This window comes from Elephas maximus, chromosome 3 (genome assembly GCF_024166365.1).
Source record: "Elephas maximus indicus isolate mEleMax1 chromosome 3, mEleMax1 primary haplotype, whole genome shotgun sequence".
Taxonomy (NCBI): domain Eukaryota; kingdom Metazoa; phylum Chordata; class Mammalia; order Proboscidea; family Elephantidae; genus Elephas; species Elephas maximus.
Window position 1 is genome coordinate 20,638,409 of NC_064821.1, and position 15,146 is coordinate 20,653,554.

Genomic DNA, 15,146 nt, shown 5'->3' on the forward strand with positions numbered 1-15,146 from the left:
TGTCAGGAGGGATCAGTCCCTGGAGACGGATGTCATACTTGGCAAAATACAGGGTCAGCAGAAAAGAGGAAGACCTTCAATGAGGTGGATTGACCCAATGGCTGCAACAATGAGCTTAAGCGTTACAAAGATTGTAAGGATGGCTCAAGACCAGGCAGTGTTTCATTCTGTAGTGTGTAGGATAGCTATGGGTCAGAACCGACGGAACGGCACCTAAGAACAACAACAACAGCAAACGGAAGTTTGATTAGAAAGGGATATATGATGCTATTCTCAGCAATCAGATGGGAGGAGATGTCTTTTGTATGATTCTATGGAAAGGTGTATTAACAATAGGTTCTTTATTCACAATAGGTCCATGAAGAGTCAGCTTTGTATCTCAGCATGATGTCTGGCTATGACACGTGACTCTGTCGCAGCCATCTGTGACCATGAGGGTGACCATTCCTAGGATGAAGGCACCTCGTGGGGAAATGAATGAAGTCCTACTGTCCTGTTTCTATGCATTTCCAATCCCTGATGTCCTTGTAATGAAAGATAACTCTCTTTATTGTTTGAGTATTTACAGTTAGGGTTGTTGTTTTCTTCATAAAACCAAAGCCTTCCTCGGTGATAAGTTTCAATTATCTCACAGTCACCTGAAGCCACAGCAATAATCTAATCAGCCAATTTTATACAGGATCAAGTTGAATGTGGTGAATGTTGATGACACCAGGGGCACATGCAGCTTACCAGTGACAGTCGTAATAATTTCTAAATTGGGGCATGAAAGGTCAGATGCCTTGTCACTCAGTGAGACTAACCCCGGGGTGCCATTCACATGAATCTATCAATGGATAAAGCTGAAGTTATGGCTTGCTTACATCCTTCACCAGCCCGATCCACTTTCTCATTCGTTCTTCTGAGAATGTTTCCCCAAAATCACTATAACAAAACCTACCTCAGGCTCTGCTTCTGTGGAACCTGACTAAGGAAATTGATTTTAGAGAGTTGAAATAATTTGTCAAACAGCACAGAGCTACACAAAGAGTGAAGTCAGATTTCAGCCCCAAGTTTAATTACACTTAGCCATTATGTTATCTCTTCATTTTAGAAGAATATGGTAATGGAAAAGTCAGGCATTCTGGCTCAAGAGTACTTTGTCACTTTGACGCAATCTAGAAATCCAAAACCAAAGCAGATAATATAATCACTGAAAAGCAATTGTGGACCTGATAAGGTTCCTCGTGGCTCCTTTCATGTCCCTGTTTCTCAGGCTGTAGATGAAGGGATTCATCATGGGAGTTACCATGGTATATATCACTGAAGCTACTGCAGTCTTCCAAGAAGAGTGTGTGAATGTCGTACTTATACATGCACCAAAAGCTGTCCCGTAGAATAAGGAAACAACTGAGAGGTGAGACCCACAGGTAGGAAAAGCTTTATACTTTCCACCTGCTGATGGCATTCTCAAAATGGAGGAGACAATTTGAGTGTATGAGAAAATGATTCCAGAGAAGGGAACAACACCCAGTATGCTAGCTGCAAAATATAAGATGATGTTATTGATGAGGATTTCAGAACGGGCAACTTTGATGACCTGAAAAACTTCACAAAATACGTAAAGCATTTCCAGGTCTGTGCAGAAGGACAGTCTCAACGACATCAGACTGTGGAGCAGGGCATCCACAATGCTAACGAGCAAGGAGACTAGAATCAGCAGGCCACAGAAGCGGGTGTTCATGATGACCATGTATCTCAGTGGGTGACAAATGGCCACATAGCAGTCATAAGCCATTACTGAAAGGAGAAAACTTTCCAAACTAGCAAAAATCAGGACAAAGCAGACCTGGATGAGGCATCCTGCATAAGTGATGCTCTGACTCTGTGCTTGAAGGTTCACCAGCATCTTTGGGATCGTGGTGGTGCTGAGACAGATGTCAGTAAAGGAGAGATTGGAAAGAAAGAAGTACATGGGGATGTGGAGGTGGGGGTCCGAGCTGACAGCCAGGATGATGAGTAGGTTTCCCAGGACAGTGACCAGATATATGGACAGGAACAGGCTGAAGAGGAAAGGCTGCACTTTGGGATCCTCTGTCAGTGCCAGGAGAAGGAATTCTGAAACACCTGTTTGGTTTCTAGGTTCCATATTGTCGATGAATCTAATGGAAAAGATGAGGTGACTTACAATCAAATGTCAGCAAACACCATCTTGGGATGAGAATGAGAAGAATGGAGGGGAATACAAAGGTAGAGCCATATGTGTGCATGTTATTTAGTTTAAAAAAAAAAAAAGAAGCTGATATAGCAGAGTGTCAATATTTATTTATTTTGGAAAAGGATGAAGGGGTGGTCTTTTTTTATTACACTATTTTTGTTCATTTTAAATATTTGGTAATTTGGAAAAAACAGACTGGGAGGCAGGTGATGAGTCTGTCTTGGACACGACCTCTTTTCCAAGAGGTCAGAACTGGGCAACAGAAACAAATGTATCCCCAGCTTTTCGAAAGTTCACTTTATCCCACTTCACTTTTATGAAAGATCCACATTAGTACTTGTTTTCTCCATTAACTAAAAGGTATCCGAAGAGACTTTTCACGTTTATAAAAAAAGGGGAAGAGGGCAACTAGCGTTTAGTGTTCGTTCTACAGAAAGCCATCTAAGAAGCAGCTAACACCCTGAGAAGCCAGAGTCTTTTGGACAAGTCCCTTCCCTGGGACCTACACTCAGCATCTCAACATAAAATGACATAGTTTTGAACTGTCTGTTAACGCTGTACATTAGTGTCATTTTAGGTTTATAGATGTTACTTAGTATGATTTGGTGAGTTATTTTTTGGGTCTGGGAATGCTCACAAAATTTTCCCATATAAATTAATGATAATTTTCTTCGCTTTACACCATTTCGGCTTATGAAATGTTTCATAGGAATGCTCTACTTTCGAGTAGTGGGAGAAACTTGTAATGTAAATGTATGTTGAAAGCCAGGAATGGGAAGATAAGGTGATATTAATGAGCCCTGTTTCATCAGCACAAGAATGTTGAAATTACAGAGAATTTGAAAGCAGTCATCATGCTAGAGCAGGGGCTGTTCAGGAGGAAAATGGTCCTTGCCATTGTGGAGAGGGAGGAGGACACTAGTAGAATGACAGCTCCTTGACATCAGTGCAAAGATAGAAGGAAACATGTCGGAAAGATGGGAGATAGTTAGGCAGGAGTTCAGGGGTGACTTGATTCCAGTCATTTCATGCACATACTATTTTCACATGCGTCATTCCCTTGGATGAAACTATTAAAACACCTGTCTCCATTTCCAAACTTTAACTAAGGGATTTAGGTTACCTGGCTGGCATCAGTGAGGAATGATGCTTGACATCTGCCCTGGATGTTGGATGATGCAGATGGGAGAGCTTTGCTCAGGAAATGCAGAAGGACCAAGTGAGGCATCAGGCCCCTGAGCAAGAGGCTCATCTGTGGGAGGATTCCCAGGTGTGCTGTTTCCTGGCTGGGGGAGGAATATTGAGTGAGGTGGTCACAGGTAGACTATTTGTACTCTAGGTCCCTGGGGGCTCAATATCCAAAGCTTCTCATTAACCAAACACTTTTCTTGTCATTCTGATGACAGGACAGTGAATATCTTTAAGGGCCAGGACAATAGAAGGTAGAATTCAGGAAAGCTGATTCCCAGCCCCTGGGGGACCAGCTGTATGCCATTTACTTCCCTCTACCTGTTTCTCTTACCTTCACGTCACATACCTTGCACACGTGGGTACACCATCCTTCTCTAATTGCATTGCTGCCTTTTTAAGTACAACCAAAAGCATATCCATCTCACCAAAGGTATTAAAAAGTCTGATTCCAATTTTAGGTGTGAAAATATAACTTATATATAATGGTAGAAATAATATTTTGAGAAATATAGCTAAGCTATGGTAAAATGTAAATCTGTAGCATTGTTACTTTCTAAGAGTCATTTGAATATCCCCTGATTCTCACTCTTCATTCTGTATATTTATACAGAGCATATTTTAAGCTATTCTCTGTGAGCAATTCTGGCTGTGATCACTATAGATAGACCTGTTACTCCCTTTTTACGGTTTCATATTCAGCTTTTTTTTGTTGTGTCCCAGTAATTTTGATACACATTTCTCTTCACAGTTGAATATGGGTTGATATTTTGGCTTTTGATTTTTAATGGAGCTGTGAGAAATCACAAGGTCACTGGCTAGGCATTAGTATGTAGGTTTATCCATACTCAGTAAATTTAGTTAGATGACAAAAATTATTTAATAGATGAAGATGGTGTCCCATGTGAATATTCACTTAAAAACCTTCATCTTTAATGAATACAATGTTTTCATATGTTTATCCATTGATTTTACTACATGTAGTTTCCATATGAATTTTATTTGCTAATCTACAGTATTCTCAATATATGTTTTATGAAAACCAATTGGAGACAAGATGGCATTATAATGTCATTCTTCACCATCCTAACCTCATTCACTTCAAACATATGACATAATTAAAAATAAGAAGGCACAGTGGGTTCAAAAAGAAGAATGTAAACTTCTACTGAAACCTTCTATTCAAATAGAATTGGCCAGTCATATTTTTTTTTATTGTGCTTTAAGTTAAAGTTTACAGTTTAAGTTAGTTTCTCATACAAATATCTACACGCACATTGTTATGTGACCCTAGTTCTCTCCCTATAATGTGAAAGCACACTCCTCCTTTCCACCCTGGAGTTCCCGTGTCCATTCAACCACCTTCTGTTCCTTCTGTGATGTTTGTTTGATAGATTTTTTTCCATCTTTTGAGTTTTAGTTTGTTTGTGTCTTTAAGGTGTGTCTCTTGTAGGCAGCATATAGATGGATCGTGTTTTTTATCCATTCTGCCACTCTGTCTCTTCATTGGTGCATTTAGTCCATTTACATCCAGAGTAAGTATTGACAGGTGTGAGTTTAGTGCTGTCATTTGATGTCTTTTTTGGTGCGTTGTTTGTTGGTAGTTTCTTTGTTTCACTTAATTTTCTGTGCTGAGTTGTTTTTATGCATTTTCTTTTCACCTTTTTCATTGTTGTTGATTTTTTATTTGCTGAGTCTATGTTTTTCTCGTTTTTTAATAGGATCGTTAGTTTCTTTTGTGGTTACCTTAATATTTACCCCTATTTTTCTAAGTTTAAACCAATCTTTGATTTCTTTATATTGCCTTCCCTTCCTCTTCAAATGAAAGATCAATGACCACATTTTTAAGTCCCTCGTTTCTGTTTTAGTGTTGTTGTCTTTTACATATTGACGCCTCTGTTTCCCTATTTTCTGTGTTTTAGCTTTGATTTATTTTGTGACTTCCGTATCTGGGTTGATATCCGGTTGCTCCGTCCTGTGTTCTAGTCTTGAGTTGTTATCTGATATTATTGATTTTCTAATTGGAGGACTCCCTTTAGTATTTCTTGTAATTTTGGTTTGGTTTTTGCAAATTCCCTAAACTTCTATTTATCTGAGAATGTCCTAATTTTGCCGTCATATTTGAGAGACAGTTTTGCTGGATATATTAATCTTGGCTGGCAATTTTTTTTTTCCTTCAAGGCTTTGTATGTATCATTCCGTTGCCTTCTTGCCTGCATGGTTTCTGCTGAGTAGTCTGAGCTTAGTCTTATGGATTCTTCTGTGTAACTTCTTGTTTATCTTTAGCCACTTTTAAAATTCTCTCTTTATCTTTGGTTTTGGCAAGTTTGATTATAATATGTCTTGGTGACTTTTTTTGGTTTGGTGAGTTTCTTTTAGAATCTATCTTTTATGGGGTTTGGTGAGCTCCTTGGATAGATATCTTCTAATCTTTCATGATTTCAGTGAAGTTTTCTACCAACAAATCTTCAAAAATTCTCTCTGTATTCTTTGTTATTCATCCCTGTTCTGGTACTCCAACCACTCGTAGGTTTTCCTCTTGATAGAGTCTCACATAATCCTTAGGGTATCTTCATTAAAAAAAAAAATTCTTTAATCAGATTTTTCCTCAAATAAGTTGGTGTCAAGTGCTTTGTCTTCAGTCTCGCTAATTCTGACTTCCATTGCCTCAATTCTGCTCCTATGGCTTTCTATTGAGTTGTCTAATTCTGAAATTTTATTGTTAATCTTTTGGATTTCTGTTTGACGTCTCTCTATGGATTCTTGCAGCCTGTTATATTTGTCATTATGCTCTTGTATAAGCTTCTTAAGTTCCTCTATGGCTTTGTCTCTGTGTTTCTTGGCTTGTTCTGCATTTTGCTTGATCTCCTTCCTGATCTCTTGAAGATTTCAGCATATTAGTCTTTTGAATTCTACCTCTGGTAATTCCAAGAAATTTTTTTTGTCTGGAAGGTTTCTTGATTCCTTGTTTTGGTGGCTTGCTGAAGTCATCGTGGTCTGCCTCTTTATGTGATTTTTATATTGACTGTTATCTCTGAGCCATCAATAAGTTACTATATTTATTTCTTTTATGTTTGTTTACTGCATCCTAGCTTCTTGTTTTGTTTTCATATACCCACATAGGCTGTTCGTGTGAGCTAGTTTGATTATTGGCACCCTTGAAACTCTCATATCCTGTCTCCAGGTGGCTGGTGCTATTACTGGATATGTAAGCCCAGGAGTCCATTTACTTTTCTTGTGTGGATTCAGCTAGGTTTCTTGTCGTTGGTCATCAAGTGTGTAGTGCAGATTCTCACCTACAGTCCTAGACGGGCAGGAGAGATTGGATCAGGCACAGGTATCTGGCTGTAATAAAGGGTCATATGCTCATCAAGGCAGGGGGCTGATTGCTGCCCCGATTGTCTGCGTGGAAGGTGTGTTCCTGTTCCCTAGAGTATGTAGGTAGGTGGGTTTTGCAGCCAGACTATGGACACTCAAGACTACTGGCTGTAAGAGCTAGGAGTCACCACTTATTCTTGCATCCCTGTCATGAGTGGTTCAGTGGAGTGGGTGGGGCCACCAGTACTCAGGCCTCTGATGTGGGGAGGTGAGGACTGTGCTTAAAGGGCAGGGTGGTGTCAAATGTCAGGAACCTAGCACTCCCCCTTATGGCAGATACAGATGAAAGTAGACTTCAGGAATATACCCTGTTATACTGTGCTTATGAGGGCCTATGCTGTTGAAATGGGCCCACACAGCTCTATGCAGTGGTGAAAGGCATTCAAAGTCTTTGGACCCCTTATGCCTGTGCCTAGGTAAGGGGCTGTGTCTGCCCCAAGTTCCCAGCTTGGGGGAGCTGGTAGATTAATTTTTCCTGTTTGTTAGTTTGTTCCCTCTCCAAAGCCAGGAGAATGGCTGGGGTGAGTAACGAGTCCTGCTTCTGGCCCAAGGAGTGCAGCGATAGCTGAAGCTGGCTGGGGATCCACAGCAGAGTGGAGAAGTGGCAGATAAATGGGAAAGAGGTACTTCCCAAAAAGGTTTTTTTTAAATCGTCCAGTAGGTTAGACCCTTGTACTTATCTTTTGCCAACTGATCACATTTTCTTGCTGATTCTGGAGGTTTGAGCACTCTCTTCTGATGTGGAAAACACGTCCCAAGTGTCACTGCTTGCCTCTCCACTTGCGCCTGTTGACCCAGCCTGCAGCGTGCCATTTCCAGCCAGGTCAGGTCTGGCAACTCATAGCTACTTCTGAACTGTCTGTCCCCCTCCTGCTCATTCCAGTTTCTCAACTTTGTCTTTGATGTTCAGGACTCTTAGATTTTCATATATATTCAGTTTACTTTGTGTATGTGTGTGTGTGATTTGTTGAAGAGGGACCACACGAAGCATCTGACTACTCCATCATCTTGGCTTCACCTCCTCCAGTCATGCTTTTCTTAGTGTATCAGGTTAGGTTTCCTGGGAAGAAGATTAGGATGCCAAAGATTTCTTAGGGAGTACTCCTTGGATCAGCATGTGTGAAAGAGAAAGGAAGGGAGAAGGATTGGGCAGAGGAAGAAATTGAGTTGGGATGCAGTCTGAAGATTAGCCTCTGCTGACCCTGCAGGGAGCTCTGGAACTGAAATGGCCCTTTTGAGTTATCCTAGTTGGAGGAAGAGGGTCAGGCCTTTAAAAGGTGTGTTGATGAGTCATTGGTTGCAACCTAGGAGGAGGCTTGGCATTGGGTACAGAAGTGCTCTTCTTCTGAGGCACTTCCAAATGGGGTTAACAGTTAAAGGTGCTCTGCTAGGCTAAGTGCTGAGGCAAGTGCTTCTAATATGTGAAAGTAGCAGGAAAGAAAAGAAAGGAGCAGAATGAGAAAGCCAGACCTGAAATAAAATTGTGTTGGCTCACATTCATTGAGCACATTGAATACTTCTTAGGTGGCAGGCATTGTATTTGTTGCGGTTAGTTGCTACTGAGTCAGTACCAACTAATTGGACACCATGTATAACCAAATGAAATCCTCCTTGATCTTGTGCCACCTTCACAATTTTTGGTATGTTTGTGTTCATTGTAGTGGCTGTTGTCAATCCATCTCCTTGGAGGTTTCCCTGGCCTTTGCTGTTCCTCAGCTTTATAAAACATGACGTCTTTCTAATGATTGGTCCCTTCTGATGATGCATTCAAAGTAAGTGATTTGAAGGTCCAGAACCATATTCTGTTCTCCATCATGTTTTCATCGGCTGATTTTTAGAAGTAGCTTGCTAGGCCTTTCTTCCCAGTCTGCCTTAGTCTGGAAGTTCTACTGAAACCTGTCCACAATAGGTGACCCTGCTGATGTTTGAAATACTGGTGGTATAGCTTCCAGCATTACAACAACATACAAGCCACCACAGTAATACGAATTGACATTAAAGTATGCATTTGTAGTCACTATGGTGCTTGACTCCACATCAGACTTTCCTAATAAAAGAATTAGTCTAAGCCTCTCAAGGTAATGAAATTTCTCTTAAAAGTAATTAGATTTGGGCAGGGCATATGTACCATACCAGGCTGATAATATGCGCCGTCTTCTAAATGATTCCTTGGGAAGACTATCTCTCCATCACAAAGAGACCAAATAGAGGCAGTCAGGTTTCTGTTCCTATTGTTGTTTCTGAAATGATCTTTGTACTGCTGCAGCCTTTGGTGACCATAAGGAAAACAACCTTAGGGAGGAACCAACATATGAAGAGTGAAAATGCAACATTATAGCTGCGTACCTGGACTTCCCTATCTCTGAAACCTTTGTTAGGAGTGATAATTGTTTTTAATATTTGACCCTGTTTGTATCATTTATAAAGTTGAGGCATCTCCAACGTTACCCAACACATGAACTAATATACTTATGCCAACTTTATAGATGTTGAAACTGAGCTTGAAGCAAATTGTCAAAGGTCAGACAGCTACTACAGAGCAGAGGTAGGATTCAACTTGAAGCCCAGGATGAAGATCAGGTTCCTGAGATCATTGACTAGGTACATGGATGGGAACAGCCTAAAGAGGAGGGGCTACGGTGCTGGATTCTCTGAGAGTATGAGAGGGAGGAATCCTGCTTATTTTTCACATGTTTTGTTTTCTGATTCCATGTTGTTGATGAGTCTGATGGAAAAAATAGATGTGATGAGACACATAATAGATATACAAGGATCCGTCATTTTAGAGGAAGCCTCACATCTATAATGTGAAACAAAATAGATATTACAAATCCTTCTCTATGCTCACTCTATTTCCTTTTTCCTCCTCTTCCTTTTTTCCTTCCTCTTTCACTCTTTTTCTCTCAGTCCTCCTCTCTCCTCCACTACCTCCTTCTTCAAATTTTAGTGATTGAATACCCTAATGCCTAGAGGCTTACCAAATTCAAGACTATAGTTGCCTCTGAGAAACAAAGGAAGGAAATGGACAGGAATAAAAAGAGTATGTCATCTTTATGCATATTATTGTGTTATTTGAAGAAGATAGTTGTTATGGCAAAATATCACAATTTATTAATTCTAGTACCATAAATACATGGGTATTTCTCCTGTTCTTCTGTGCTGTTGTGCCTGTTAGAATACTTCATTGATCAATGAAAGGAAACAGGTAAATGGCTGATTTAGCCTGTGGGTTCTGTCTAATTTTCCACCTCCTCCCTCAGAATTCTTATAAACAGATAACAGAATGAAGACCAATGATCTTCCCTGCAAAGCAGTATTAAGAATCATATATAGAAATGTAAGAACAGATCACCATACACCCCTCCTCTCTCAAAACAATATTAATTTTTTTTTGGAAAAATCTAGAACATTCGTCAAAATTGAGCAAGGACAAGTTTGTCTTGAGATGGGAAAAGTCCCTGGAATTTTAGAGTCAGAGTAGGATATTAGCAGAATGACAGTTGTTCAAGTATTGGTGTAAAGGTACAAGGAAATATGTCAAAAGGATCAACAATTAGGCAGGAATCTCACACATGACTCCATTCTGCTCACCTTCTGCAAGTACCTACTTCACAGCTGCCCCTAGATGGACTGTTAGAAAAAGATCTCTCCCTATTTGCAAAACGTAATTTGGGGAACTTCAAATTACCTAGGTGCTATCACTAAGAAGTGACATTAAGTTCTTGGACACTGAATTATAAAAATGAAAGTGCTGTACTCAGGGAGTTGTGCTGCTTACTGACCTGGGCAAGGCTGTTGAGTGTGTGGTTGTAGACAGACTATTTGTAGTCTCCATGGCCCTTGAGGTTTCAATATCCAAAGCTCCTTATTAGTCAAACTCTTTTGTTGTCATTCTGATCTCAGGGCAGAGAAAATTGTTAAGAAGCAAGGCTCAAAGAGTTTAGCACTGGCTGATTCCTACCCCAAGGATATGTCATCCACTTTCCTCCAAGTCTTTCTGCTCACATCCATTGTAAGTACCATGCACACGTGGACACAGAACACTTATGTAATTTAATTGTATATTCAAAGACATCCCTCTTCTCACAAAAGTACCAGGTTGTTTGTGAGTCTTCCACCAATCCTGATGCCCAGTTCTTCTTCATACAGTCCAGCTTCTAGGATTATTTGCTCGGCATACAGATTGAATAGGTACGGTGAAAGGATGCAACCCTGATGCTCACCTTTCTTGTCTATAAAGCACAAAGCATCCCCTTGTTCTGTTCGAATGATTGCCTCTTGATCTAAGTACAGGTTTCTCATGAGCATAATTAAGTGGTCCAAAATTCTCAGTCTTCCCAATGTTCTCCATAATTTGTTATGATCTACTCAGTCAAATGCCTTTGCATAGTCAACAGAAGAATGGATAAACAAAATTTTGTATATTCCTACAATGGAATATTATGTAGTCATAAAGAGAAATGAAGTCTTGATACATACTGAAACATAGATGAAGCTTGAAATTTTTATGCTGAATGAAATAAGTCAGGCACAAAGGGATAAATATTTTATGATCCACCACAAAAAGAAAATCAAACCCCTTACGGTCAAGTGAATTCCAACTCATAGTGATCCTTCCTATAGGGCAGAGTATAACCACCCCATAGAGTTTCAAGGATCACCTGGTGGGATTCAAACTGCTGAACTATTCCTTAGCAGCTGTAGCTCTTAATCACTAAGCCACCAGGGTTTCTTATGATCTACTAGGGCTCCTTATATCCCACTTATGTAAAACACCTAGTCATACAAATGCCTAGGAAGCAAAGTCTATTAGTGGTTACCAGTAGATGGGAGAAAATGGAGCTGAGAGTTATTGCTGAAGGTGTACTGAGTTTCTCTTTTGGGTAATGCAAATCTTTTGGAAATGATTAATGATGTTAGCACAATATAATGCATGTAATTAATGTCATGAATTTTACAACTTAAGATTAAATGAAATACTTCTGTTATATATATTTTACCACAATAAAAAAAAATTAAAAACAACAAACAGATACCACTTCATTCCCACTAGGATAGTACACAATACATACATACATATGTACATACATACATGTATGTATGTACATATATATGTATGCATATAAATACTTCAGGTCCTCTTCAGTTTCAGCAAGCAAGGTTGTGTCATCTGCATAGCACAGGCTGTTAATGAGTCTTCCTCCAGTGCTGAGGTCATCTTTTTCTTCCTATAGTCCAGCTTCTTGGATTATTTGCTCAGCATACAGATTGAATAAGTATGGTGAAAGACACAACCCTGACACACAACTTTCCTGACTTTATATCACTCAGTATCCCCTTGTTCTGTTCAAACATACTCCAGTGTGACCTCATCTTAACAAATAACATCTTCAAAGGTATTATTTCCAAATGAAGTCACACTTAAAGGAGTTAGGACTTCAACCTACCTTTTTAGGAGGCTTTTTTTTTTTTAAATTAAATCCATAACAATAAGATTCAACAAAACAGAACTTAAGAGAAAAAGATAAATATAGAATTCAGGATAGTTTTTGCCACTGGAAGGGTACAGGGAGAGTATTCATTGGATTATATGGTGATGCCATTACTTTATTTATAACCTGGGACATAGGTATATGAGTTCTCATTGTATTACTATTCTTTAAGAACGACTGACACATTTCATACAGTACTTTGCACGTGATATTTTAATAAGTAAAATTGAAAAGATTTCACTTTCCAGATTCTTTCATATTCTAGATTCTAAATCCATTCTTTCATCTTCTAATATTAAAGTCATTCTTCTCAAACTTCAGCATGCATCAAAATCTCAAAGAAGTAATTATTTAGAATGTTCATCCTTCAGATGTCTCCCCAGATATCAAAGTCAGTAGGTCTTGGGTGAGGTATGGAAAACAGCACTACAAACAAGGTCTCAGGTGACTCATCTCTGCACGTGCTTTAGGAACGTACATGTAGACAGCTTTGCACTACAATACGCCTGGTGAGGAGCTGACCTCCTGGTTTAGTGCTGAACACAATCCCACAGCCACCATTAATGATGACCAGAACTGAAGGATCTCCAGACACTGCATTAATTCTTCTACAAGATCTGTCCTGTTGTCACCCTGACACCACAGAGATGATTCTGACTGATGGCCCTGCTTCTTTGTGATTGTGGGGAAACTAATCTTCTTAAGTTTGCCAACTAGCCTTTGGTCCCATTTCATTTTACACTCTACATTTCTTCCTTGAAATAAAGTCCATGTCTGTAGAAAAATTGTTTTCTTCATAAGAAAACATTACAAAGTTTTGCATGAGATTCCTAAGAGTGCAGACAACCCACTAAGACTTTAATGATTAAGTTAATTTTAACCAGCCTCTGTGTGGACTCACCAGAGTTGAGAAAGAAAAACTGCAACATAAGGTGACTAATGAGAAAAGAAAAATCTCATGTACACTCTCATCAGTATTTTTTGTTTTTGGTTTTTTAAGGATCAAACCAAATGTGGTTCCAAAAAAGACTGCCAACTCTACCCTGCCTACTCAACAATTATTCATTCATTTGATGTAATTACTAAGATGAATAAAACGTGGAAATAGATATTAGAATAATGGTAAACCAATAAAACTGCTGAAGAAAGTGTAAAAGACACGAGAACAAGGAAAAATACGCCGTATAAATTACAGCAACATACGGAACACAATGATCCTACCTAAATTTGATTGAGTATCCTGTGCCAGGCATTGGATTAAGTGCTTTTAGTGGTTATAGGAATTAACTTCCCAACAGAAAATATTCTTTACATGGTCAGTCTAAAGCTCTCATAGCAATTCTTTTCCCCAAACAAAACTTTCATTAGAAAGGGATATGTGATGTTATTCTCAGTGATAAAATGGGAGGAGATGTCTTCTGTATGATTCTATGGAGAGATCTATTAACAACATGTCCTCGGACAAACAGTCAGTTTTGTGTCTCCAAGCACGATGTCCAGATATGATAGCTGAGTGTGTTGTAGCCATCTGTGACTCTATCACTTTAAGTCAATCTAGAAATCCAACCCAAAGCAGACAATACAATCACTGAAAAGCAGGTGTGCACCTCATAATGTTCCCCAAGGCTCCCTTTATGTCCCTGTTTCTCAGGCTGTAGATGAAGGGGTTCATCATGGGAGTAACTACAGTGTACAGCATTGAAGCTACTGCAGTCTTTCTAGAAGAGTGTGTAAATGTTGCGCCAAAAGCTGACACGTAGAATAAGGAAACAACTGAAAGGTGAGACCCACAGGTAGAAAAAGCTTTATACTTTCCACCTGCTGAAGGTATTCTCAAAATGGAGGAGACAATTTGAGTATAAGAGAAAATGATTCCAGAGAAAGGAAGAGCACCCAGTATGCTAGCTGCAAAATATAAGATGATGTTATTGATGAGGGCTTCAAAACAGGCAACTTTGATGACCTGAACAAATTCACAGAAGAAGCAAGGAATTTCCAGGTCTGTGCAGAAGGACAGTCGCAACAACATCAGACTGAGGAACAGGGCATCCGAAATGCTAATGAGCAAGGAGACTAGACTCAGCAGGCCACAGAGGCGGGGATTTATGATAGCCGTGTATCTCAGTGGGTGACAAATGGCCACATAGCGGTCATAGGCCATTACTGAAAGGAGAAAACTTTCCAAACTAGCAAAAACCAGCACAAAGCAGACCTGGGTGAGGCATCCTGGGTAAGTGATGCTCTGATTCTGTCCTTGGAGGTTCACCAGCATCTTTGGGATCGTGGTGGTGCTGAAACAGATGTCAGCAAAGGAGAGATTGGAAAGAAAAAAGTACATGGGGGTGTGAAGGTGAGAGTCAGAGCTGACGGCCAGGATGATGAGCAGGTTTCCCAGGACTGTGAGCAGATATATGGACAGAAACAGGATAAAGAGGGACCGCAGTTCCGGATCCTCTGTCAGTGTCAGGAGAAAAAACTCCGAAACACCTGTTTGGTTTCTAGGTCCCATATTGCTGATGAATCTGAAGGAAAAGATGAGGTAATTGCATTCAAAGGTCAGGAAGCAGCATCTTCGGATGAGAATGAGCGGAATGGGAGGGGATAACACAAAGGTGGTACTGTCTGCATGCATTTTATTTGGTTATTTTTTAAAAATGCAGAAGCTAATAGAGCAGAGCATCAACATTTATTTATTTTGGAAAGGGTAAGAGGGTGGTCTTTTTTTTTTTAATTACATTCCTTGTGCTCTTTTTGTCATTTTACATACTTGGTAATTTTGTTGAGAAAAATAGACTCTGGAGGCAGCCTGGTGAGACTGTCTCGGATTCCAGTGCTTTCCTCAGAAATTAGAACGGGGCAACAGAAATGCAGGCATCCCCTGCTTTTGAAAA

At 39.7% G+C, this 15,146-nt stretch overlaps 2 protein-coding genes across 2 annotated transcripts; both read right to left on the reverse strand.

The window, feature by feature from the left end:
• Positions 1-1,189: 1,189 nt before the first annotated feature.
• LOC126071014 (olfactory receptor 7G2-like) lies at positions 1,190-2,128 on the reverse strand. The gene has a single exon (XM_049875324.1). The coding sequence runs from the start codon at positions 2,126-2,128 to the stop codon at positions 1,190-1,192; it is 939 nt and encodes a 312-aa protein (XP_049731281.1).
• An 11,712-nt stretch (positions 2,129-13,840) lies between these two features.
• LOC126071015 (olfactory receptor 7G2-like) lies at positions 13,841-14,527 on the reverse strand. The gene has a single exon (XM_049875326.1). The coding sequence runs from the start codon at positions 14,525-14,527 to the stop codon at positions 13,841-13,843; it is 687 nt and encodes a 228-aa protein (XP_049731283.1).
• Positions 14,528-15,146: the final 619 nt, after the last annotated feature.

Excerpts from the sequence above, each read along its gene's own strand:
- LOC126071014 (XM_049875324.1), bottom strand. The coding sequence starts at position 2,128 with ATGGAACCTAGAAACCAAACAGGTGTTTCAGAATTCCTTCTCCTGGCA.
- LOC126071015 (XM_049875326.1), bottom strand. The coding sequence starts at position 14,527 with ATGCTGGTGAACCTCCAAGGACAGAATCAGAGCATCACTTACCCAGGA.